At 41.5% G+C, this 27646-nt stretch overlaps 1 protein-coding gene across 1 annotated transcript; it reads left to right on the top strand.

Moving 5' to 3' along the window:
* The first annotated feature begins 11396 nt into the window (after positions 1-11396).
* Positions 11397-20047, top strand: LOC102699367 (acyl transferase 1-like). The gene is made up of 2 exons (XM_006664746.3): positions 11397-11899; positions 18886-20047. Exons 1-2 carry the CDS (start codon positions 11471-11473, stop codon positions 19816-19818), a joined length of 1362 nt encoding a protein of 453 aa, XP_006664809.1. The 5' UTR covers positions 11397-11470; the 3' UTR covers positions 19819-20047.
* The last annotated feature ends 7599 nt before the right edge of the window (positions 20048-27646 follow it).

Here is a 27646-nt window from a genome sequence, read left to right as displayed (position 1 = left end):
ACACGGCAAGGAGCAGAGGTGCGGCTAGCAGTATGCGCACAGCAAAAGGGCAGCAGCTCGCAAAGGCAGCGACGGCGACAGGCGGCTGCAGCAGGGCGCACAGCACCAGAGCTGCAGAGGCAGGGGCGCACAGCAGCAGGGAGGAGCTGGCTGTGGTGGAAAAATAGAGGGGAGGGTCTGTCTATTTATAGCGGATTAGAGATCAAATTTTAGGGGATTAGAGATCGAATTTTAGTAGGAGTGCATCCTCTATAAAAAGAAAAAAGGAAGGATAAGAGTCCAAATGATAGATTAGATAGAGTTCTAGCGAATATAGGATTCGTATAGGAGATGCCTTCTCCGAGAAGGAGCAGAGGGAGAGGTGGGGTGCGGCCAGGAGGATGAGGAGGGGGAAGGCAGAGTCGCGCACACAGGAGGGAAGGGGAGAGGGTGTGCAACACGGAGGGAGAGAGAGTGTGGCAAATTTTTGAATTTTTGAATTTATTTATTAAATATTTTAAATTTTAAATTTTGTATTTTAAAAAATCATAAAACTAACCTTCTGCCGCCCTTTAGGAGGGTGGAAAGGTGACGTGGCAAACGGCCGCCTGGACGCTAGGGACGGCCGCAGACAACGGCCTAGGCTTTTTTTGCATTTAGCCCCTTACCGTCCTCTGTAAGGGTGGCAAGGGGGAGCCAGGAGGTGAGGGAGGCAGTGGTGGCCATTTTGCAAACCCCCTCTGTCCTTATAGAGGGTGGAAAGGGGCTAAACACAAAATCGCCGAACCGTCATCATCGCACGTTCCTACCGTCCGCCCCGCCGTACGCCACGTAGGTTTTCCACCCTCTAACAGGGCAGTAGGAGGTTAGATCTGGGATTTTTCGAAACGCAAAATCAAATTTATAAATTATTTAATAAATAAAATCAAAAATTTAAAAATTCGAAGTGTGGCCAGGAGGGATATGGGCTGCAGCCAGCCTAGGCCCAATGCCTGCGAACCAGCTTTCTGTCCACAAAGCGAAAACCTACGGCTAAAAAGAGAAAAAAAACAAAATGAATGGGTTGTCGACTTCCGTTAAAATTTGAATAACTTTTTTCGGTGAATTTTTAATTCGATTTTTCTAAAATTTCAAGTGTGCGTCCAATTAATCGAATTGGACTCAACGAAATACGAAAACTCATATTTGCAGCCTTTTGGATGCATTAGTTAAATAATTTATTTTGGTTAATTAACTTCTGGCTAAACCAACCTGATTTCTTGTAATTCGATTTAGGAAAATGATTTATTGGCTTTGGGAAAAACTCGGGATGTGACAATATGGAAGTTTAATTTAGTTCATTTCTTGCTTTAAAGGTCATAGGTTTGTTACGTAAGTAAGAGATATGTGTCCATTGTTGTGGAATCGACATTACGAATAGAAATTATCATTTTGCTACTACCATGTGAGGGTCTGTCTCATCACCCGTTCTTCCTATAAATTGGTACAACCACATAGAGCAGAATATGTTGTTCGTACCAAGTTTGTGCTTCGTTTTTGCTATGTATTAAGAGTTCCATAGTTATCTTTCGCATGTTGTGGCTTGCGATGGTAGGATGAAAGGTGGGGAAATTAATTCCATGTTCTTGTCCACTTTGTCGGTTGTATGGTGTTCCTAATCCTATGTCAAGATGGCCAAGCAGTCCAATGGTGTATTAGCTTAGATCAAAGCTGAAAATAGATTCGGATTTAATGAGGTACACAACTTGTTTTGACAATACTGTATTGCTCAGAATAAATTTTGATGTGAAACCATCTTTCCAAGAAGTACTCTAATTTTTTATGGTGGAGATTACATATTTGTTTGAAAAGTCCTTGCTGCGACTGTTCGACATATCTTTGGGAAGTCCTTGCCAGACAAATTGCTTATACGATGTATTCTACTTCAAAAGATCTACCAGTCGGTCAAATGTTTCCTTTTAAGTTAACGTGGTTATTTTAAAAGTAGATTTTTTAATTAATGTGAGAATTGATAGCTTTTTAAGGTTATAATATTAATGTCTGAGCTTTAAGAAGAGCCTGTAATTAGTATGTATAAGGATACGGCAGACATGGTGTGATATATTGATCTAGTGATATGCATGACATTTAAAATTCATATGAAGGCATTCAGGCCGCGTTCCGCAGGACATGCATAAGTTAATTATGTATGGTACACAAAACGTAGTAATAGATTAGTACATGATTAATTAATTATTAATTATTAAAAAAATATAAAATAGATTAATATGATTTTTTAAAATAACTTTTCTATAGAAAATTTTTATAAAAATTAAATCGTTTAGCAGTTCGGTAAGCATGCGCGTTGAAAACGAGGAAGCTACTAAGAAGGCCTCCCAAATGTGGCCCGAGTTGGGTCAGTTCCGTGGATCGGAAAGCTCAATAGCATTGCATGGGAGCCTACCATCGGTCGTAACAACATTTTTCAGTTCAATAAAAAGTAATACAAAGTACGTCGAAGTATCGGTACCTCGCAGTACCAAATCGTTTATAAATGTTGGATCTAACAGTACATATAATACTCAGCTAGATTCAATGGGGGAAAACGAGAGGTATTTTTTGTTGAACAGGAGCAAATCACTTTGTTAAACGTCCGTCTTGCGCTCCTCCACGGCTTACAGTTCTGGTCAAACATTGCTTTCCTCATACGGTACGTTGAGCTTCCATCACGCCTCGCCATACTCTGCCATGACTCGCTGTCCTCAATGTTAAAGCCATGCAACTCAAGTCTCATCGGCCGGGTATTTTGATGTCGATTCATACTCACTGGACAGTAGGAAGAGCCAAATCTGAAACAGTACTCTTTTTGCTTTTTTTTATTTCAGTCAACATTTTTTCATCTTTCCTTCTATTAAATCAAAATGTTGGTGCGGCCTTTTCTTGGTGATGTTTGAGTAAAACATGCTGAAAAACTCAATGTTTCATAGATGGAAATGTTTTAGAGTGTGCTAGCTTCAATTACGTTTCACCATTTCAATAGATGGAACATTTTTTTACTGAACAATGAAACATTTTCTTCGTATTTCTCAACTTCAAATTGTTCCACGCAAACTCCAACAGACATGGCCATGACAAAAATGAACAAGCATTTCCGTTTTTCTCTGATCACCTTGGTTCCACTAAACCATGATTGTCGGGCCTACATTGGGAGATGCTAAATCTGCAACCTGTTGAACTATTGGACTTAGGCCTGGTTTAGTTTTCAAAATGTTTTTTCAAAAATATCACATCGAATTTTTAGACACCTAAATAAAACATTAAACATAGATGAACCAAAAAACTAATTGTACAGTTATGGAAAAACTCTTGAGACGAATCTTTTGAGTCTAATTAGTCCACGATTAGTCATAAGTGCTACAGTAACCAACATGTGCTAACGGCGGATTAATTAGGCTTAAAAGATTTGTCTCGCGCTTTCTAGCCTAGGTGTGAAATTCGTTTTCTTATTCGTGTCCGAAAACACCTTACGACATGCGGTCAAACGTTCCATACGATGTTTTTGTCAAAAAAATTTAGCAACTAAACACCGCCTCATAAGTGAACATCTCTAAAACTGCATAAAGTTGTGACATCACTTCTGTCAGAGCCAACCTGCTCCTCCGAAGAGTCGGATGGTTTATGACCTTAAACATATACAACTTACAGGAACTCAACTAGGCAGACATCCGCATACTGCCGAAGAAGGTTACGTCTAGTGTCGGATATTTTCGTCCGGCTAGCCTAGTCACCAAGACTTCCAACCTAGTCACTAAAACCTACAGCTCAAAATGAAAAAAAAAAAGAAAGAGTGGGTTACTAACTTTAATTACAACTTTGAATGACATTTAATCGTTCAAACTCTAAGCCTATTTTTTTTTATTTCTACTGTATATTCAATTAAATGATTTTGACACAACAAATACGTACGAAAACACGTATTCATGGTCTTTGGGTCGAATTAATCAAATAATTTCTTTCACTTATTTAACTCAACATGATTTTTTAATTCCTTTTAGGATTTCAATTTCTTAGCTTAAAGAAAAACTCAGGATCAGGATGTTACATATATGAAAGTACAACACATGAACAGATCAGATCTACATACGCAGGTTTTGAACCGGGGAGTTCGCAGTTGTGGTTGCATGAGCACTGTGCAATATCACTCATGGATGGCGTCGTACCATAGCCAAGAAAGAAGATGTGCTGTGGCGGACGAGGAACAAGAAATCACGCGTAGCACTTCCCAAAGATTTATTCGCCTTATGCCATGGGCGGAGCCACAAATTTATTAAGTCTAAGGCTTAACACTAAAATATAATTTTTTTAAGATAAATTTTAACTTAAAAAATAGTAATTTCCAATGAATTATTTGACCAGGCGTGGGGCTCCAGCCCAAACTACCCCACACCTAGTACCGCCCCTGCTTATGCCGGTGTAGGATGTTGAAGGTGACATTTCCGAATACATGCTCTCTAGTCCTACTAGTGCACATAACGTGCGAGGCCGCAATGCATCACATTATATCATTCTATACATGTGTCGATGATTTGGATCGGTAATAAATAAGGTGGCTAAAAGGTGGTGATGTCGATGGTTAGGATGAAGATAAATGTTTACCTAGGTTGATAATACACTAGTCCTGCTGAGATTGTATTGGAGATATATGATTGTGTGTTTGTCACGCCCAGAAATTTACACCAATTTCTGAACAATAGCATATATTAAATCTCGGTCCAGGAATCAGCCCGAGTATACACTATGACAAATTAATACACAGTTTCACGACTTAAAAACAAATAAAAACAATTATCTATCGAAATGCAGCGGAAAAGAAAACAAACTAAGCCATCTAATCTTCAGCTTTAGCTGGCGATGACGGCTCCACACCACAGGCATTCTCGACGACGGACTGAACCTCACTTCAACCTTAGAAACAACCTTCTTCTGACTTCTGACTCAGGCTCTGGCACTTGCTCTGGTGGGGGAAAAAATAAGCAAGGCTGAATACAAACTACCGTACTCAACAAGTAACACCCAAGAGAGGGGAAAGAATGAATGCAATAGGGTATGAAGGATAGGCTGAGGTTAATTTTGCACCAAAGCAGCAGTTTAGCAAAACAGTAAATAGAATAGACTGAATAAAAGTAAAGTAAACATTTAAAAATAAACATCCACTGTCCAACGTTACACCACGTTGCAACAGACCCGCTGTCTAACGTTACACCACGTAGCAACAGGGTCAACCCTCTGCCCAATGTTAAACCATGTTACGGCAGACCCAAACCACTGCCAATGTTACACCACATTGCGCAGGGTCAAATCAGTTCCAAGATTAATCAAATTATAAAAGGTTCAACTAATACCAGTGAATATGTCAGTTCACCTAATAACCGCAGGCACGGCTATTCAAATAGATTTACTCTGCAGAGGTGTATAATTTTACCCACAAGACATGGCTTCCAAGCATGTTACCATGCCCCAACGTATCACCACGATGCCTCAGTACGGAAACCATGATAAGACCTTTTACCTAACCCTCCCTAGACAATCGCACCACACTTCAGGTTTCACTCCCTCCTTTACACCAAGTCGGGCAGTCCCCTCTTGTGCCTTGGTGAATCCAGAAGCAGCAGAGGCTTTCGGTACACCACGATTGCCCGTCCATACTCCATCACGCTCACCTTTGCCTTGGTACGTCGAATAGGGACAGGCTAGATTATGAGTCTCACCGTTGCCCATTCTAGCTTGTGGTTCGTACGTGTAAGACTTTCAGGGTTTCATGAAAACCGGTCCTTAATTGCTATGGGCACGACTCTCAAAACCATGCACCCATTGCCCACCATAAGCAATATTTTAGTTATATTAATCCGCATCGGGAGATTAATAATGATCACAACCATTAAAGATCTATCAAAGTTTAATCAATAATTAAATAATTGGTGAGCTAGTTGAATTAAGCATGGCTAAGCATTGACTAACCCTAATTCTAGTCAAATTTACCCTTGGATGTCAATAATAATAAGTGGGGATCAACGGGTACAAAGATAATTGCCTAATAGATAAATAAAATAAATACATTTGAATACAATACATGTTTGAATGTAAAAGCGAGAGATTTTATAATCATAGGTTCAATATTATCAAAGAAGGGTGCCACTTGCCTTGCTCAGACCCACGAGAAACTTCGGCGACGACTTCCAGAACAAACGGCGCTTCGACAGGGTCAAAAGCTACGACAAACATAGCAAAACAAGAAAAACAGGCTATAAAACTACTGAAACAAAGAAAGAAACTATTTTTAATGGATTCTTGGCTTTTTTCTGGATTTAATGAAACTTGAATAGACCTAAACGGAGACTAGATGAATTAGATATGAATTTTAGAAGATTAACTGTGTTTTTAAACTAAACAGAAAACCTTAATTGATTTATTGCGCAATTAATTTGGAGTGGTGACGTCAGCGAGGAGAGAGGGAGGCTGACGGCTGAACGGCCGGGCCCACTTGGCAGTGGCACAGCAGAGAGGTCGGAGTATGACACGTGGGGCCGACAGATCAGAAGCGGGCCCACTAGCCAGGTGTGAGAGAGGAGAGGGGAGCTGCTGAGCGGGGCCCACTGGTCAACAGGGCAAGGAGAGAGAACAGAGGAGGGACGGAGGAGATAGCTCGGTCGAGCAGTAGCGAGCAGCTGGCGGCGGATGCAGGCCGGCGGTGGTGGGCGGCAGCCGGCTTCGGCGTCGCGAGGGCGACGGAGACGATGGAGACGACAAGCAGGGGGTCGACGAGCAATGGCTTCGGGCAGCGCGGGGACGGCGTGCGATGCGGCTGCGTGCGCACGGCGACAATGGCAAGCGGCAGGGGCGGCGCACGGGCGCGGCTACGCAACCAGCGGGCGGCGGCACACTGAGGGCGGCGACCAACCGGCGGCGCGGAGGGGAGGATATCGGCTGACGGCGCGGGGCGGAGACGACAACGACGCGGCGACTGCGGGCGCACCCTAGCGACGGCGGGGTCACGTCGGCGATGGTGAGGCCAAGGGAGACGGCGCCGGGACGGATGATGGTGACGGCCAGAGCGCGTGAGGGCACGGTGGTGGCACCGACTTGACATGGCGGAGAGGAAAAGAGAGGGAGAGGGAGGACGGCGACGGCTTACCGGCGATGGGGACGGCGATGACAAGTCGGCGAGGGCCAGGAACAGGTGGTGATGGCCGGTGGCGAGGTAGATCGTTGGTGGCGGCGGAGATCGCTCGGCGGTGCTAGCACGGCGGCGCGATCGCGAGCCGAAAGGGAGCGAGCGGTGGTCGAGGGGAGTATTTTATAGGGAGGCGACGTGGAGGCGGCACGCTTAGGGCGGAGGGGCGGTTGGCGCGAGAAGGCGAGGGCGGCAAAATGACGGCGTGACGGCGATGACATTGGGCAGCGACCCGGCGGCGGCGGTGCGCGGCCCTATGGCGCCTGCCGACGGCATAGGGAGCCTGACGGCGGTGGCGAAGAGGATAGAGAGGGCGAGATGGGAGAGGAATTTCTCACCGGTGGCAGTGAAGGCGGGGGCGCGTCGGCGAGGCAGTGGCACATGCGGTGACGGCCGGCGGTGAGCGAAAGCGGCGGTGGCACGCGAGATTGATCGGTGGCGTCGAAACATGGGCGCGGCGGCGGTGGCATGGCAGAGTCGGACTCGGCCGGCGCGGGGAGGTGGCGATGCCGGTTGACGGCGGCGGATTCGGCGGAGGGTGGTGAACGAGGACCGACGCGAAGGCGAGCACCGATGGGGTGTGCGCACACGGCGGCGGCGCAACAACACGAGGGAGGCGGCGCTAGGCCGGTGGCACGAGCAACGGCCGGCGATGGCCGGGGAGAGTGGAGGGAGGAGGAAGCAGAGAATGGGCTCACCGGGGCTGAGGAAGAAGGGGAAGCGGCGGCGCGACCCCCGGTGGAGTGGCGACGCGGCATGACGCGCTGGCGAGGTCGAGCACGAGGAAGAGGCGAAGGGGGAGCGAGCGGCGGCCAGGGGAATTAAGTAGGTGCGGGAGGAGGCGGTGCTCGCGGGAAGGGTGGGGAGGTGGTTGGCGGCGGGCACGGGAAAGGGGACAGCGCCGGGAGAGGCGGAGAGGTGGTTACGTTGGGCTGCGGATTTGGCGGTGGCCGGTGCGGGAAAAACGGCGTTGGCCGTTGCACCGGCGCGGGAGGCGGGGTTGCAGGAGGCGGCGCGCATTGCGCTGGTGAGCAAGCATGCTGATGCGATGGCCTGGCGTGGTGGCACGGACGATGGCGCGGCGGTGGCAGAGGGGGCAACGCGACGGAGGTGGCGCGGGCGGAGGGCGGCCGACAGCAAGGCCTAGCAGCGGGCGGATGCGGTGCTCACGCGGCACGGACGCGAGGCACGGCGCATGGCGCACGGCGAGTTGAGCGAGGGGCGGCCGGCGCGGCTTGGCGGCAAGCCGTGGGCGGTGGCTAGAGGAGGAAGACGGGGCTGACAGGTGGCCCTCACCTGTCAGTGGCCCGGAGGAGGAGAGGGAGGCGACCCAGACTTGGCGTGAGTGAGGTGGTGTCTAGGCCGTGGCCTTCGGCCGGCCCAGAGTGCGAAGGGAGGAGAGGAGAGCAGGCCGAGCGGAGGGAGCGGGCTGGACGGCTGGGCCGGCGGCCTGCTAGCCTGGAGTAGAGGGAAAAGGAGGAGTGGGCCGAGGTAGGCGATGGGGACTTCGGGCGCGGGTTGGGCCGCGGCTCGGAAAATTACGAACAGCACGTGCATTCGCACGACACAACCGAAATGTGCACGAATCAGAGATTCGTACGACGAGTCAGAACCGCAACGCGAACCTATGAACTGTTAGCAGATCGACGATAGGATTAACGACTCGTTAAATTGAGATTTAACGACTCGCTAAACTAGAATTAGATGACTTTAATGTAAAATCAACCTACACTTACGAAATTGAATTTCATACTGTAGATCAATTTCACGCTAGGTAATTAGATTAGAAAATCTAAGCAATTAAAGCGTAGATCAAAAATAGATTGATTCGCATGAGTAAAACGTATGCAAACCTGAGATTTGGTGTTAAGATTAGTGACGGATTGCGGTTGTTCCTCGCTGTCCGGCTAGAAAACCTAAACAATTAAATGGTAGATTAATTTAGATTGATTCGCAAGAATAAAATATATGCAAACCTAAGATAAGGTGGAGAGATCGGCGAAGGGCTGCTGCGTTCAGCGAACAGCAAAGGAGCAGTAAGGCCATGGCCAAACAGGGACAATGCTTGGAAGGAGCAGTGGCTCAGTTAGCACAAGGCAGGGGCAAAAACCCATGCGAAAACGGGGTTTCGCACAGCTGCAGGGGCTGGTGGCAGGGGCGGCTAGCAGCAGCAGCAGGGGTGACGAATTGTGTGGGGGAATTGGCCGGTGGCTACTTGCTGGATAGGAGGTGGCGCCGGCGTGGGCGTAGCGCGGCTGAAAAGAAAAACGGGTAAAAGTGGGGGCTCGGGGGTCTATTTATAGGAGAAAAGTGAGAGATAAATATAGGAATCCATCTCCTATTAAAAAAAAAGAAGTAAATAAAGTTTCAAAGGGATAAAAATTAAGTCCTAATAGATTAGGAATTGATTTTACTGTGAGAGAGAGGTGGAGATGGGGCTGCCCATGGTAGAGGACAGGGGAGGGGTGCGATCTAGAGGGGAGTTGAGGTGGAGATCGTACACAGGGGAAGGGGGAGGCGGAGTGCGGCTAGGGTTGAGGAGGGGAGAGATCGCAGGGAGGAGGGACAGGAGTACGACAGGGGGAGAGGTGGAGGTGGAGTGCGATCACGGGCAGGGGGAGGAGATCGTGCTAGGGAGAGGGGGAACTGCTGTGTGCAGCCAGGGAGAGGAGAGGTGAGATGGGCCGTGGCCTTTTGTGCCCAAAACACGAGCGAAATTCAGATTTTGATCCAAAAACAAAAACCTACGGCTAAACAAAGAACGAAAGGATGACCGGGTGAAGGGAAAGAAAAAAAAGAAAGGAGGGAAAAAAGAAATTGCCTCCAATTTTGCCGATTTTTATTAGGTTTATTTGAGCAAATTTTATTGACTGCAATTCAAATATAAATACTGTTAATAATTTAAAATGCTTTCGGGACATTTTAGAATATCCCAAAAAAACTTTCAATTAAATTAAATTAATTTACACTGGGTTTTCTCTTGACCTTTAATTAACAAATTATTTTTAATATATTATTTAATTAATTCTTGGCTAGGATAAAATTCTGGGCGTGACAGTGTCCCCTATACCCCTTATATAGTGGGTTATAGGGCAATGGTAGATTTCTAATTCAATAAAACTAGGATTTATCCTATGGATACGGTCAGGTCTGGTACGTGCGGCATGCAATTCTGTACTTACCAAACTTGTAACCGATTTGCACATATATGTTCACCTTCCTATTCGGTAACCCTATGACTGTACATATATATACGTGTAGTCTACGGATACCAACTAGACTGGTGATCTTATATTAATTTGATGCTTGTTGTAAGCAGATGGAGTTGTTTGTGATTCATAAATAATTAACATAGAACGAAGAAGGTACTACTGCTTCATTCCTTAATAGCATCATTAATCATGTGAAGTATTATGTTGAGATTTCCTACTATTGTGATGCACGTAACTTAAAAGAGATAGCACAACAATATATACCCTGAACAATCGAAGAGCAAATTTGCTTAAACAACAGCGAGCAACGGGTTAAATTTTACGGTGGACTGAAATTTCAGATTAATTATTTTACAACAAAGGTTTAAATTTTAAACATATTTTGACGGAGTAGGAATCAATTTGACTAAATTCATAATAATTTGAATTTTCGGTCCAAATAATTTAATACCCGGAGGGGACTTTCAGAAATTCTCAAAAATCAGAAGCAAAGTTGCAAACCCTGCCGGTGATATAAAAAGAATAAAATTAGGCAGGAAAAAAAATCGGAAGAAGATGGAATTGCGAGATCAAAAGCAAGCATCAGTCGATCTTGCCAAACGGAACGGGAGGTAATTAAAAAGAAAGAAAACAGCAACGAGTGTCAACAAAGTCACAACTGTGTCATCACGCATTTGCGCGACTAACCACGCCACATTCACTCCCTATACTACTAATATAATGGAAAAAATAATCATATCTTATACTGTCTCCGTTTCTAAATATTTGATGTCGCTCTGACTATTTATCTTATTTAAAAAGTTTACATAATTATTAATTATTTTTATATCATTTTATTTATTGGTAAATATATTTTGATGCATATATATATACTTTACATATTTGATAAAGAAAATTGAATGAGACAAAAAGTTAAATGTGTATAAAAATATGAACGACGTTAAATATTTATTAACGGAGGGTAAGACATAAGCGAAATGTGTGTGGGAGCAAATTAATCAGTCGTGCACTGCCCAAACCACAAAATTGCAATCAATTAGCGTCAGCTCTATCCCAACCAACCACCACCATGGTTACCTTCACGGCGCGCCGGAGCACGCCGGAGCTGGTGACTCCCGCCCGGCCGACGCCCCACGAGCTCAAGACGCTCTCCGACATCGACGACCAGAAGGCGCTGCGGTACTACCAGCCGTTCGTCGAGTTCTTCCGCCCTCGCCACGGCGCGCCGCCGCAGGCTCCGGCGGCGGCCATCAGGGCGGCGCTCGCCGAGGCTCTGGTCCACTACTACCCGATGGCCGGCCGGCTGCGGAAGCTCCCCGGAGGCAAGCTCGCGGTTGAGTGCACCGGGGAAGGGGTGGTGTTCGTCGAGGCGGAGGCGGACGTGCGGCTGGAGGAGCTCGGCGACCCGGTGGCGCCGCCGTTCCCGTGCGGCGAGGAGCTCCTGTGCGAGGTGGACGACACGGAGGACGTGCTCGGGAGGCCGCTCTTCTTCTTGCAGGTACGTGCGTGTCTGCACACCAGCATCAGCACCTGCTCTTCCATTGATTTAGTAAATTTCCGTTTGTATTTCATATGCACGCAGTTAATAATGCTGCAACTAAGGCGGTGTTCTTTCTCCTGAATTTTTCCTTTATTTTGTGCGTACACTTTCTAAATGGTTAATTTAAAAGATTAAAAATTAGTATATATTGTTTTTAAAGTAAATTAATAACCTTGTAGCTGTTAATTTTATTGTTTGCATTATGAGATAGGTATGACAAAATACAGCTATTTTTTTATCTTCGACCAAGAAAGAAACGCAAGTTACCTTCTAGTTTTTCTCGGAGTATACAATATCAATCATTCATGGATTAGTGCGAGTCTAATTGTGGAGCAACGTTGCATTTTTTATAGTTTGATTCCAAGAATGATTCGTGTTCAAATACTCATTTTATCCCAAAATAAGTTTATTTTTTTGTTTCTTAGATACGATGTTTGACTCTTCGTCTTACTTGATTTTTTTTATTAATATTTTTTTATCAGATGATAAAATATAAATAACATTTTATGCGTGACTAATTCTTTTAGTTTCTTATAAATCTTTCAAAAAATATAGATGGTCAATCACTCAACACAGAAATAAAAAATAAAGTTTTTTTGGATGGAGGTAGTATTATACAATGCTACTATAAGTCTATTTGAATATATTGCCGTTGTTAGCTTTTTATGCAACTTTAACCCCAATTTTTATTAGAAAATAAAAACACTTCCTTTTATTTTTGTTATAGTTCTGATATTCTTCTCTATCATGTCTTTTATTTTGTCTTTTATTTTGGTTATTTCTTTCCATACTTTCATGAACCAAACACTTTTTTAAAATAAAACAAGCTAGACAGCTTTACTAAACGTGAGATATTAGTGAAACAACTTTAAGATTTTCTCTATTATTATAGTTAACTCTATATTATTATAGTTAACTACGGTATTGAATCTGATACCTATCAACAACTAGGTCTGTTATGACACCTCAAATACCATGCATGGTATATGTTATTATCTAAGTGTAATAGTTGTTAGCTTTGATAAGCGTGGATACTATAATTATAGATGTCCAAACAGAGCACCTATGCTTAGGTCACTCGATAAGGTATGACACCAATAGCAACCCTTACAATATTAGCCCACGTGCCAACACCTGCATGGCCTATGGCCAAGCAAGGAGTTAGGCCATGCTATGTTGGCCTGAGCATGGTAGAGGCCTATACGTCAATTGCGACACTGACACGAATAACCCATATATTTGAAATATGTGCTAAAAAAGAAAGAAAATATGAAATGGAAAAAAATAAAAATGATAGAAATTACTTTGTAAAAATAGGAGTAGCAAGTGGGAAATACAAAAAATATAATAAATATAGAAAGAATGTGGGGAAAGTCAAAATAGGAGAATTGGAAAAATACAGAGGAAAAAAAAATAGATGGGTCGGACAGGTCATGTCGAGCCTTGCCAAGCTAACCGGCCTACCATGTTTTGTCCTCGCTCTCCAGTCTCCATGCACGTGGATAAAAGGACGGTGCCTCTGGTGGGCCATGCACAGCTCCACAATGTTCGGGCTGGTCCACTCTTGCACGGCTAAGGTGGTGTTTACTCGTTAAAATTTTTTACAAAAACATCATATCAAATGTTTGACCAAATGTCGAAAGGGGTTTTTGGACACGAATGAAAAAACGGATTTCACGGCTAGCCTAGAAACCGCGAGACGAATCTTGTGAGCCTAATTAATCCGTCATCAGCACATGTTGGCTACTGTAGCACTTATGGCTAATCATGGACTAATTAGGCTCAAAAGATTCGTCTCAAGATTTCTTACACAACTATGCAATTAGTTTTTTGGTTCATCTATGTTTAATGCTTTATTTAGGTGTCCAAAAATTCGATGTGATGTTTTTGGAAAAAATTTTTGGCAACTAAACAAAGCCTAATTTGGCCTATGTATCGAGGTTTTTTTTTCTGACAAAGATGGGTACTCCATCTGATACATGTATATATGCTACACAAAACACTCCAGTTCCAAGCTTATCTACCAATATCCAAAAGATGACAGAGGTGCAGCATCGATATTTGATGACAATGCTACCGTGCATCTTCAAATATGCCCGATATTTATAAGTGTGTCATAACATTTTAGAGGTACCATATAAAACACTTCCGGCTCCAAGCTTATCTACCAATATCTAAGATGACAGAGGTGCACCATCGATATTTGATAACAATGCTACCATGCATCTTTAAATATGATCAATATTTATAAGTGTATCATAATATTTTAGAGGTACCATGCATCGAAAGTTTCATGGTACGATACTTCACTACACCACGTACTTGAATTATTGCTCGACCTAATGGCAGTAAGAGCCCATACAATCGCCTAGACTAACGTGCATCCTATAAATGGGCATAGTCGATGCACGCTAACTCCCCGATTTGTTGCGCTTATACTTATTCTTATTATATGAATTATAAAACTTAATTTTGGAGTTAAATTTAATATTTTTATCGCCATTTATTTTGGAAAACTATAGCACGGTGTTTCGTCCTTACTATTTGAAACACGACGCCGTTAGCTCTTATGAAAACGTACAAAGTGACGTTGTGTGTGGCTTAATACAGTTACCCAATATTCTTTTATTTTTTATTTATGCTTCATAAATATTACCAATAGTCTATCAGTAGTACCGACCGAGTATTAGTTAGTATTACTCTAGTATCAGTTTGTACTAACTAATTATTCAGCTGTTACCACATAAGTATCGGCTGATATCACATCGAATATCAATGAGGTATCATGTTAGTTACCTAATAGGAATTATTCTGTTCTAAAACGAGATATCATGCCTCCTTAATTTTTTAGTCTTTGGTTTTAGATTGCTAAGAACATATATATATATATATAATTTTACCGTAATAAAACACCGGTGCCCATAGGAAAAAAGTTAAGTTACAGATGAGGTACACACGTTGAAGCAAAACATGGTATGTAATCGGCACATATTGCATAGCAGTACGAAAACGATTCTTGTGGGCGGCCGCCTTATCAAATTCGAGGCGAAATGTTTGAGAATTCAGTGTGATGTGGTCAATCGCGAGGGATGGATATAGCCTGCCTACGTAAACTTATTATTGTTGTGGAACAATAATGAAGACTGTTGGAGAGAATAAAAACATTATTGAAGGTGGGCCATAAAGAGACCCGCATTTCACAATCCAAACTTATTACACAATCCAAATTTCAGTATAATCCATATTTGCACCTAGTTTCTTCATACGAAGTCAGATAAAGATGAACTTTATACAAAAGTTGTTGGTCTTGATGAGATCAAAAACTTCGTAATTGACATTTGTTTCATTTGAGACTTCTTACCGGCTTAGATATTCTCTATAATATCTCTTTTTAATAAAATCACAGATCTACATTTTAAGTGACCTCAAATGAAGATATGATCTGTATAAAAGTTACACACCTCGATTAGATCTAGAACATCGTAATTGATTATATTTTTATTTATCATCATTTTGTAAATATTACAAGTATGAAATATATGAAGTCAAAATAATAGCATCTTGCTTCTAAGCAACAAGTGCTTGGTAGTGCAGCAGTTTGGATGGTTGTGCATGAATATAATGTTTTGGGTGTGAATGCTATAAATAACACATGTGCATACGTTGATTAAAATACTACTGATAATATAGGAGTACGCGGGTGTATAAGATAATATATGGGGGTCTTTGACTGTGTGTAAGGTGTCTACTAAAAAATTAAAAAAATAGGAAGATTCATGCATTAAGTGGGCCCCGCCTGCTAGTAACTCACAATTGTAGATAGAAAGAGCTAAGCGGACCAAGTAGCTCGTATGCGAAAATATGTTTTGATCATTTGGAAAAATATTGTCGGCATTAGCGTAATCTTGTGACTTGTCTCTTTAAACACATGATATTGTCGATTAAATACTATCATACTTTTAAAACATTTTCTATAAATAGTCTTGAAATATTTAGATTGAAAACATTAAAAATTGTCAGTGAGGAAGGAGCCATTCTGTCATTGGGTGGTAGATATATTAGGAGATATTTAATAAATCTCACGCTTGGGTTCAAAGGCCAAGAATTTCCTGGCCATTCAATTGATAGCTACGTCCCAACTAAAGAAACGGAGTAGAGCGACGTAGCAGGCTTTCCCTGTCGTCCTAGCACACGTCTGACGCGACTCGCCACCAAGCTGCTAGCTGCTCGCTAACCATCATTGAGAAGCAAGTATGGTCAGCATACATACTCGGTAATTGTTGATCCGTAGTCTTCAACATTACCTTCTACATTTAGTCAAGAGTAGAGGGATTGGTAACATGAATTTCCACCGGGTAATACATTCCGGTCGTTGTTCGCATGTGTGAAAAGAACGCCCCGTAGCTAGGTAGGGCCAGGTGTTAGGCTAGTCCTAATAGAAGAATCTATGAGAAATCATGTATAGAAACGATTTTTTACGATGGAGGTATCTTCTAGTTAGAGATGGTAATGGGTAAATACCCATCGAGTATTGCTATCCCATACCTATACCCACTAATAAAATTTCATACCATTAAAATATCCATACCTGTCACGGATAAGAAAATTTTCTCACACCCATACCCGCTTGGGTAAATCTTACCCATCGGATCACCCATAAACCCGCGAAAGTTCAAAACAATCTAAATATCACGATTTCCATATAGTATATTGCATAGACGCTAGATACTTAGAACATCACACATTCATATAGTGTGGTGGAAAAGGTATGGATGATTTAAATACCTATGGTTTTGGTTAATTAGGCTAGGCTAATTTGATATTAGGCCATGACATGCATTTAAACTTACGAGTATTTATTACCCATGGGTAAACAGATATGGGGATCATAAGAACGTTTCCATACCCGCGTACCCATCGGGTGAAAATATTTGCCCAATTACTTACCCACGGATAACATATTTAGCTCATACCCATATCCTAATGGAGTAAATACCCATCGGGTCTCGGGTCGCGGGTCCCCGTTGCCATCTCTACTTCTAGTAATAAATGTTTTCTGTTCCTCTCTACTATTTCTATATTATTTCCTCAATGGTGAGTATGACACATGTCCAGTACAAACTAGTAGTTTCTTTCCGATGGTAAATTTATAGTTTCTTAGTGTATTGGGTGAAGAGAAGACTAAGACTTGGTTTTTTTATGGAAACCATTTCTAAGTTTTCCTTCTCTTTCTTCATTAATTATGTTGCAATGTCACTATTTTTGGTTATGCAACAAGCTATTTAATAAAGATAGAAACCATCATTAATATACTATTGGGACTGTCCTTAGTAGCACAAGGGTCCTAAAGAAAAATTCATTATCTTTTTGTTTTTGTTTATACTTATAAGCCAAACATTTTATTTCAACCTTAAATTTACAGTTGATTTTAAGGGTTTCCACCGAAATTCATTTTCCAGCATTGAAGAATGCGTATATAAAAAATTTATTTATAAATTATTAAGTTATATTCATAAATTATTTTTTGTTTGCAAATATATCGTTAGCCAAACAATCCCCAAATCAGTGCTTAATACGGGTTATTGACCATATGTGCGCACCTCCTCACTCTAGCTGTAGCTCAGTGCACGTGTAGCCCGGTACCCCCGCCCCCCCCCCCCCCCCCCCCCCCCCCCCCCCCCCCCCCCGGGCGCCCTTTAGCCCACGGAGGCATGAATGAACCATAGCCACAGCATGAGCTGTGTCCAGGCCTGACCTAGCATGTGTATAGAAGCAATTCTCCTAATTGGTGAACACTCCAAATAGTACATTAGGCCACTAGAACAGTAAAATAAACTATTTTTAATGGGCTTAAACCAAATTAGAATTCTTGACAAAATTATTGATTCACAACAATTTAAATGGGTTTAAACCAAATTGGAGTTAGATATGAATTTTAGAAGTTTTACTGAATTCTTAGGTAAACCTAGAAACGAGTTACTGACTTTTAAATGGCGACGCAAATGAAACCAGGAAAATGTTCTTCCGCTGCACAAGACGTCATGTGGTAACGATATATGATCCTTTACTTGCATGGTTCCGGTTTACGTGGTAAAAATTTTTGTTTACGCTATTGTAGCCTACACGTACTACTGCATATCTTGCCGCCATGCTCCACCTCCACCAACCACTGCCTCCTCCTCCATTGAGTTCGGGCGCTATCAGTTCCTTACTGTCCAGATGGGCAGTAGCTAATGGCATGTAATGGTGTAAGTAGACTAGCCCGTAAATCTAATTATAGAGTAGACATGCTCTCTTTAAGGGTTGGAGAAATAGAGAGAGAAGGATGAGGACGGAGCAGAAGTAAAATATCTAGGCCTTATGATAATTTCTTTTAATATATTTTTCTGAATAGACTAGCACGGAGAACGACATAGACAAAACCATCGCCATTACTACCAGAGTGTAAATTGTATGGTTTGAAGAGCTTATAAGCAGTATAATACCTATTATTGGAGTTAACTGGTGCTATATGAGCTAGAGTGATAATTGAGATAGGCAATATGAACTTATTCCTTTTTGATGAAATATTATTCTGATCTTGTGTGTCGAAACCTATATCATGGATTTTGTGATTCCCACAGGCCCTCTTATCTAAACAGAAAGTTCTAGACAATTATATATTTAATAAAATGTGTCATTTTTGACGTGCCTCAATTTTTATTGCTGAAAAGATGTAAATTTTATTAGCATAAAAAGCGTGACATTTCTGCATTTTCTGTGACAAAAACCTCAAACCAGAATGCCCTTTATAGATTTTATTATGGCACAAGGAAAACATTCAATATAACGATTTCAACCACTGTACTTGTCAAAAACCTCGGTCTTCGTAGAACTAATGTGACCCAAAAGTTCATATTTCTTACCTATGGTTTTGAATTCCTATATTTTCATTGTTATAACAGGTTACTCGACTTAAATGTGGGGGATTTGTAACCGGCTTCTACACATGCCACAACATCGCTGATGGTTTTGGCATGATCCAATTCATGAAAGCCATCGCTGATCTCGCACACACGGATAAACTTCCAATTGTACCACCGGTGTGGGAGAGAGAGATTCTCATGGCACGGGCACCTCCCTGCGTCACATACCTGAACCCAGCAATCACGTCACTCCTCAGCAACGGACCAGATGGTGATGATTCTAGCAAGGACATCATGCTGTCGACACCACCCGAAGCCATGGTAACCCGGGTCTTCTTCTTCAGCGCAACAGACATAGCCTCTCTAAGAACCCACGTCCCTCTGCACCTGGCGCAATCGACAACCACGTTTGATGTTCTAACAGCAGCGGCATGGCGGTGCCGCACATCGGCGATCGGCTACCAGAAGGGCGAGAGGGTGTACCTGGCATTTACACTGAACGCGCGTGGGAGGTGCGGCAGCGGCGTGCTGCCCGTACCACGAGGGTACTTTGGCAACGCGCTCTTCTACGCTGTCATAGATTGCGCCGTCGATGAGCTGTGTGGGAAGCCACTCGGGCATGCCGTTGAGCTCGTGCACAACGCCAAGATTGGCATGGCTTCGGAGGAGGAGCACATGAGGTCGATGGTTGATGCCATGGCGGTGCAGAGAGAGCTGCCCCCTGTCGTCCTGGAGAGGACGTACATAGTCTCTGACACGAGGTATCTTGGTGAGGATGAGCTGGACTTTGGGTGGGCGGAGCGGGTCGGTGGCGGCATACCCCTGCCCATGTTGGCGGGATCAATCGGGGTAAGTGAATACACCAAGTGTAAGAACTCCGATGGCGACTACTCAACCGCAATGCGGATGCACTTACCAAGGCCGGCAATGGATTACTTTGCAAAGGAAATGGATATGTTATTGAACAATTAATTTTGAATAGATCAAATCTGCATCTGCTCGCTTGCATGGTTCATATGTACCTCATGTAAAATACTAAATAAGATTTACGTACTGTATGTCAAATTTAGCTTTGATTGTTTCTTTTTCTCTTAATAAAGAAGTGACTGTCCAGTTTCCATATCGGATTGTACAAGCTCAATTGACATGGGGATTAGAAGAGACAAAAAGTAATATATATGAGAACACAAGAGATTTTACAGCATCCACAAGTGCTTATATTCCCGTAACCCACTAGTACAGATCCTCTCATTTGTGGCGGTCCAAAAAATGCCTGGATTACTTGGGTCGTCAGAACATAGGCATCTTGATCGGGCCAAAAATAAACCTGTTGTAGATGTAATCGCACAGCCGTAAGTCTAGGTGTGTATAGTTAGAGCCCGTCAGAGATGATACTTATCTCTGACGGGCACAAAGATAAGCCCGATTGAGATTGTGCAAGTCATGTGGATAATAAGCACATCCATATAATTACCTTTAATTATGGAGGCAAAATTACATCCAGATAATGATTTTATCTATGTTTAAGTTTCAAGTTTAAATTCAACATCTTAAATACATCTACATAAACGTGAGATTAATCTAGTTTTTGTATATAGGCAATACAATTTTTGATCTATTTAATTTCCTTTATCTCTACTACGTTTACGAGAAAATTCGTTGTGCATCTAATTTTATTCTCTTACATGTACACAAGTTTTGACTTATCTGATACAAGCCACCCAATTTTCAGTTTTATCCCCTCCATCTATTTCATTTGTTGACAATTAGATTTTTCTTGAAATGAATATATAGGCCCTCTCGCCTGTTCTCAATGAAAGAGCATCAAGACCGTGATCCTGAACCAGCCCCCATTTGTGTTCAACCTAGCAGGTTAAACGATAACTGTTAGCACTAATCATGACTTGTACATATATTAAAATATTTTGCATGTGTTGCCGTGCATAGAGTAGAGTTGCATGCGTGTGGTGCATGTAGGAGTTAGTTTAATTAGTGGAATAATTAGATGCGTAGAGTTAGCAAGTACTCCATCCATACCTAAATATTTGACGCTGTTGATCTTTTTATACATGTTTGACCATCCGTCTTATTCAAAAAATTACTTAATTATTAATTATTCTTATATCATTTAGTGTATTGTTAAATATATTTTTATGCATATATATAACTTTACATATTTGACAAAAAATTTAAATAAGACGAATAGTCAAACGTGTATAAAAAAGTCAACGGCGTTAAATATTTAGGGACGGAGGTAGTAGTTAGCTAGTTGCATGTGGGATTAATTAGTTGATCACGTCTTGGACATGGATTGTGGTCAGGCTCTTAAGACTGCTTGATGTGGATCATGGAGTTGGTGAGTGTGTTGTGCATGAGTTAGTGGCTCATGCAGGCCGTGCGTACGTGCGCGTATGACCAAGGGAGTATGTGCTGCCATATATATATATATATATATATATATATGCATGTGAGGAAGACTAGCTCGCTATATAAGCTACATACTCATCTGTTTAATTGCTGAGTTGATTAACAGAGAAGAGAAGAAAGGCATTAGTTGCCGCAAGAAGCCAGTGTGTCTGCTTTCTTTGTGTTCATCCAACGAGCCCCCGCGTGAGTTTGCTGCTTGTGTGAGTGTGAGTTAGTTATTTTCTTGGGCCAAAGCCAACAATGACCAGCGTATCTAACCCAAGAACTCTGCTAGATTACTGCAGCGATGCATGCATAATACCCTAATTATGTTTGCTTTGATGTTTGGTCTACAACAGTGGTTAATTCACCGGAAATCCCTTCACTTGGTGTAGGTATACACTGTACTATTCACAACCCAACTAAAAAATTACACTGTCAAAGAGATAAGTACATAACAATGGGAGAAGCCCCACAACCCCCGTTCAAAGCTTTTGGTATGTGTAGTCTTCTCCGTAGCTGCTAATGGGTGGCTAGCGGCACAACTAGAAAAAGCATTAATTATCGCAAATGGCCGAAAATGATCTTCGCAGGCGGAGCGGCCGTCCGCCTGTACGTAAAGGACTGTGAAGATCGCCGATCTTCGTAGGCGGGGTGACAATCCGCCTGCAAAGATAATTTTCGCAGACGGGCGTTGGCTAGTCTGGTCCGCCTATGAAAATAGGAAACTGCCGTCGGCGAAGATAGGTAGAAATTTTTAATATTTAATAGTAATTTGCCTGTTAATAGAAATTTTTGCAAGTAGATTATTATGTACATATATTGGAAGATTATCAAGCATTTGGTACTGAGAAATTTACGTATATTGCATAACTCAAAAGTGTTGCCAAAATATATATATTACAATATTTTTGTACATTGTTACTTCAAATACATGTGTAACAACATGGAACCCTTCGTCCTTTTTATTCACGCTTCTCTCGCCCTTCTTTTTCCTCGTCTTTGCTGACTATTCGCTTTTCTTGGAGCCGGTTGTGTCAGCTGGGACCTCGTCGTCTTTGGATGAATCTTTTTTCTTCGGCTCCCGTTTTGATCGTCGTGGCGCTGTTTCCTACAAGAAGTTATACATCAAAGTTTCGAATTAGCTCGGCTAATAGTACACGGTGATCAGTTTACATATGATGTTCACTTACCCCTTCTTTAGGGGCAATGTAGTCCTTGTCGCCTTCTTCACCGTCGCCCTTTCTCCTTCTCTTCGGGCTTGGGCTTGGACAAGGATCGTTTGGCAACGAGTACATGCATAATTATAGAATGTTTTAATAAAAACTTATGTTGGTTCCTATTTTAATATAAACTCCTACCCACATGATATTGGTTCTTGACGGCCCTTCGATTACTAGTACTACAAAAGATGAAATAAAGCAAGCAGTGGCGTACGCAGGATTTAGAGGTTGGGTATTCGAAATGTTAATGATTAAGGAAGAAATTTTATACCTAAAATCTCAATGATTGACTTGTATAACATCAACCATTTAGTGATGTTACGATATATCATATCTAACACAAATTGTAGTCAATATCATAATTTACTGAATTGGTAAAGAGATTGAATTTATGTAATGAAACAACAGCAAAGGTTTCAAACAATGCATTGGATGAAGCTTACCTGCAGCGGACAATTACGGCAACAGGCTCCAAGGCTTTTGGCTCATTCCTCAGTCCATTCTTGTACTTTGAAACTTGAAACACATGAGATGGAATGCAACACTCATCAATAACAGGCAGTGGCAACTAACAAGGACCCAGAATACTGCTTTGCAGGATGAGCTCATAGCTTAAAGCTGAGACAACATATATCCACTGATACTCTGATCAGTATATTAAAATCAAAAAGATGAGAATTTATGTTACCACCTTAAACCACTGCAACAAGAGGCATCAAGTATTACACATACATCTAACATCAACATATCAAAAGAAAGTAAATTTAAAAACATGGAGTTTTTCCTTTACAATTTTGCATGCATAAATCCAACACAAATTGAGGTCTATAAGCTTAAAATTTACATACCTAGTGTGGAAATGAGTAGATCTAAGCACCGTAGAAACGTCCCTCGAAGATTTGAAGATCAAAACCCCCCTATATTTAAGTCACTTTAGGAGAGAGAAACTTCGGGAGAATGAACTTGACTCGGGGAGGAAGAAGACTATGTAGGGGCATCTTTGCACGCGGGCCATATAAGTGGCGCCTGCGAAGATTGATCTTCGCAGGCGAACGACGCCTGCCGCCTGTGAAGATCGATATTCGCATGTGACGTTTATATGGCCCGCCTGTAAAGATCTATCTTCGCAGGCGGGCCTTCCCCTCCACCCCGGCTACTTTTTTGTCGGCGGGGTTTTGGCTCTGAAGGTCATGCCCGCCTGTGAAAATCGAACCCCTACGACGCTCAAAATGAGTTTTCTAGTACTGCGGTGTACTCACCGACTAGGGCCAATTGGCAAGTATAATGAAGGCGGATCGGATGAGGGGAGTGGCTTGCAGGATAGGCACTCAAGCTTCAGTCTCCCATCAATATGGGAGAATTATCTATCTTGTCGAGGTTTTCCTAGTCAAACCAACTTCCCATCCATGCTGTTGTCTTGACAAAGAATGTCCATGAACGTGCCTCGCCCATCATAAAAGGTAAGTTATAGTATGGAATAAAACATTAATGCCAAACTCTCCCGTTTGTCAATGGAAGGAACCTCCAAAGCACCGTGCAGTTTATTTTGTACATTACGATCAAGTCAGACCATCATTGTAGTACATATTGGATGAAGAATAGTACACAAAAACAGGGAATGACAAGTCAATTGATGAAGAATATTACACATTGCTTATTATACACAAATTACATATAGACAATCAATTCTAGAATTAACAAAATTTCCCTCTCATGTATAAATATTACCGGCCTATCACCCTTCCATCTATAGCCCATGTTCTTGTTAGTGATATGTCCTATAGGCAATTATAGAGATGATCGTATCACACACTATATTTACATATTTGTCACATATTGTTCTTTGAGATAGATAACTTATTAACCTACATGTATATTGTAACACAATTTTATACTACAAAAAGATGTGTGTTACAAGAACACTTTATAGGAACACTTTACTTTGTGTTACAAGGTGCATTGTAACATATATTCAATATGTTAGAATTGTAGTACCACTAGTAACTTATATCTGTGTGTTACGAGCTCTATAGTAACACAATACATAAAAAGAAAGAAATATAGTTTATTCTTGCCAAAACAATAATATACGAGTTGAAAACCTCACCTCAGGTTATATGTGCACCTTCACAGACCAAGTGCACAAACAAAACCTAACTCTTTCGTTGACTAATTATCAAATTTAGGTTAAGAGGTCAAATAATCTATTGGTACACATGTTTAATTTTTGAAGACCCATTAAATTAGCTTTCTAAAGGCCTATTGAATTATAGTAAATTATTTTTTAAAATACAAAATTAGTTTAAGAGATGTAATGATCTATTGGTAAAACCATTTATATTTGCAAATGCCCATTGAATTAATATTAAATTAGTCCTCTTAGACCCGTTAAATCAATAAAGCTAAAAAATTGTTGATCTTGCGAAACAGCCCAAGATGTTTTATTAAAAGATGGTGAGAATATATGGCACAAGGACGGATCGAAGTTGGGCTGCCAACATGGAAACCAAGCGCTACTGCCAACAACCTAGTGAGAAGATGCTGACTTGGAGCAGATATTCATGTTAAAATAAATATTCCTGCTCAGCAGGTGAAATTATTATAAACCATACATGTATGTCGATACAAAATAATTTAGTGGTAGAAAATACAAGAGATCAGTAGGGTGGTAGCATTAAAATCTAATGTGCCGAAAACAAGGCACCATACAAGGCATAGAGTTAATGACATTATTCCATGACTTTTTATTTAATAGTACAAAAACCACAAGTTCAGTACACAACGAACAATTTCCTCAATGCTACCTACAGAACTAAACAAAATTATAACTGACATATCCAAAGAGATTGGTAAAGCAAGTGTTCACTTGGATTTTCCACCTTAACAATCGGATGGACCTAAAAGTAAACATAATAAATTAGATATAAGAATATTTTTACTTTTTGAGACAACATAAGGATTTTTTTTATTTTGATGCGTGCATTCTGCACTCAATTATCTTGGTAAAGCTACACAAGATGATCCATATCAACAGATAGAGCAAGGAAATATTAAGCCAAGTCAAAAGCAAGATTATACTGAGTTATATCACAAACTCATAATTTAACAAGACATGAAATAATTACAAGAACAACATATTGGACACACCTGCCTAGAACTACTAGTACATTTCGTAATGGAACTAATCAACTAAAGTGTTTGAGAGCACCAAGCAGAAAATGCACAAACCATGAAGAGGGAAATTGATGTGACCACGGCTACTACGGATACAACCAATTGCTCACATCAGGATCCAGATGATCAAGTTCTGGAATCCGATTCGGTCACACGCTACATTGCTAAGTTCAAACGGCCGCCAATTCTTAATACGAGCTCCGTTTTAGGCCCATGAGTACTTGATGGAAAGGTTTCGGAGTACTCTTTCCAACGGATCCAGCCTCATCATCAAATTCTATCCAAGTCATCCGCAAATAAAGAAACATAGTGCTGCGTCACCTATCATGGGCCTTTGGCTTGTAACTTTGTTTGGGACTCCGGCCCAAGAGGGGTCCAAGTGGAGTGCGCCCTAATTTGGTGGAGTATGACCCTAGCGCACCCTTGGTCATCCTCCCACCCCTATAAATATCTAGGTACCCCTTCAGGGTTTCGCGGGTTTCGTTAGATTAAAGTTTAGCCTTTGCTACTTGCTTGTACACGTGTCTGTTGGCGCAACCACTCGGATACTTGTTCTTCGGAACCCCAACTTGTCATTTGTATTCAATTCTTATTTGCAATATCATATTGATTTTATCTTGTTCTTGCTTGTTTCTTCGATTTGCTCGCAGGAATAAAGTTGATTTGCACCGGCAAGATCAACAACCCAAGTAGAGGTGTATCGATCACTAAGGCGCAACACAACATCTTGTATAGTTGTAGTCGGATCGTCAACGTTTTTCTCAAATCGTAGTTATCACAACTCACCGAAAGATCAGGCCACCCTCGTGCACATCAGAAATAAACGAGGAAAGAAAGTAATTCCCTTCCACTATGGTATATTATTCAAAGCACTATTATTGAAATTCATTGTCATTCCTTCAACATCTGTTCTAACCTATTGTTCATAATTGTTTGTACCACTCAAATGTTGCATGACATGTCCATTCTTCCTCACCAATGTCATATATATCCCTTGGTTTGTTCTTCCTTATCACAGAACCCAGGATTCAATGGGTCATCAATATAAAATAGTTGATCTACTTGATTCGGCAATATGAAAGGCTTGTGATCAATTTGTTCTCCCATATGTATGAGATGGGAGAAGTTAACAAGTGTGTAACCATACTTATTTTATAATCTCTTTTGCAGAAACAACATAAACTCATTCACATTATGAAGTACCACTAAAAAATATCCAAAGTAATTGAGCTTAATAATATCAAAGATCCTACCATAGTTTGTCAAATCGCCTAAAACAGGTTTTGTGTCACTTGATTACTTTAGTGTAGCCAGATGTTTTTGCAATTAGAACAACTCCACTAATTTTTTCACCCTAACCAAACATTTGGGCCTAAAACGAAAGCCTCGAGTATTAAAAGGATAATATCATCTTGTTGGTCCAATTGGGCCACGGGCTAGACATTTAAGGTCATTATTTACATTGCAGATGCCATATTTTAACTCCAAGTACGTCATCTGTATAGTTAAAATTAATTTAGGCATGATTACAATTGACATAAATCATGTGGAAATGACACTTACAAGAGCTTTAAATCATTCATGGAATTTCTCATTTTGTGTACGCTCCATGATATTTGGAGTGATATGGCCCCGCCAATATGTTTTTCTAATCTCCTCAACATGCATTCTATGAAAGAAAAAAATAAATTCTTATTTCAAAAGCAGTAAAGCTAACCATGTATATGAGCTTGAGATAATACTGAAGATCTGGATTGAAATCTAGGCAATTGAAAAGCCACATATCTATGTGCCTAGATTTTAGCCAAACCCCTTATAACTTCTAGTCTTACCGAGAGTTATTCTAGTATGAGAAAAAATATTTAGTTGATTGTTGATGGAGACCCATGAGGGTTTCTTTTTGGTGTCCGATATTTCGATGAGAGGATAACTCGATTGAAGTGGGGATGACGTTCATGGCTCGACTACAGCTGTCCAAGAACGCTGCGCCTTAGCAA

Source organism: Oryza brachyantha, chromosome 7 (genome assembly GCF_000231095.2).
Source record: "Oryza brachyantha chromosome 7, ObraRS2, whole genome shotgun sequence".
Lineage (NCBI taxonomy): Eukaryota > Viridiplantae > Streptophyta > Magnoliopsida > Poales > Poaceae > Oryza > Oryza brachyantha.
The sequence above is the reverse complement of the archived record's forward strand: the minus strand, read 5'-3'. Positions and strand labels throughout refer to the sequence as shown.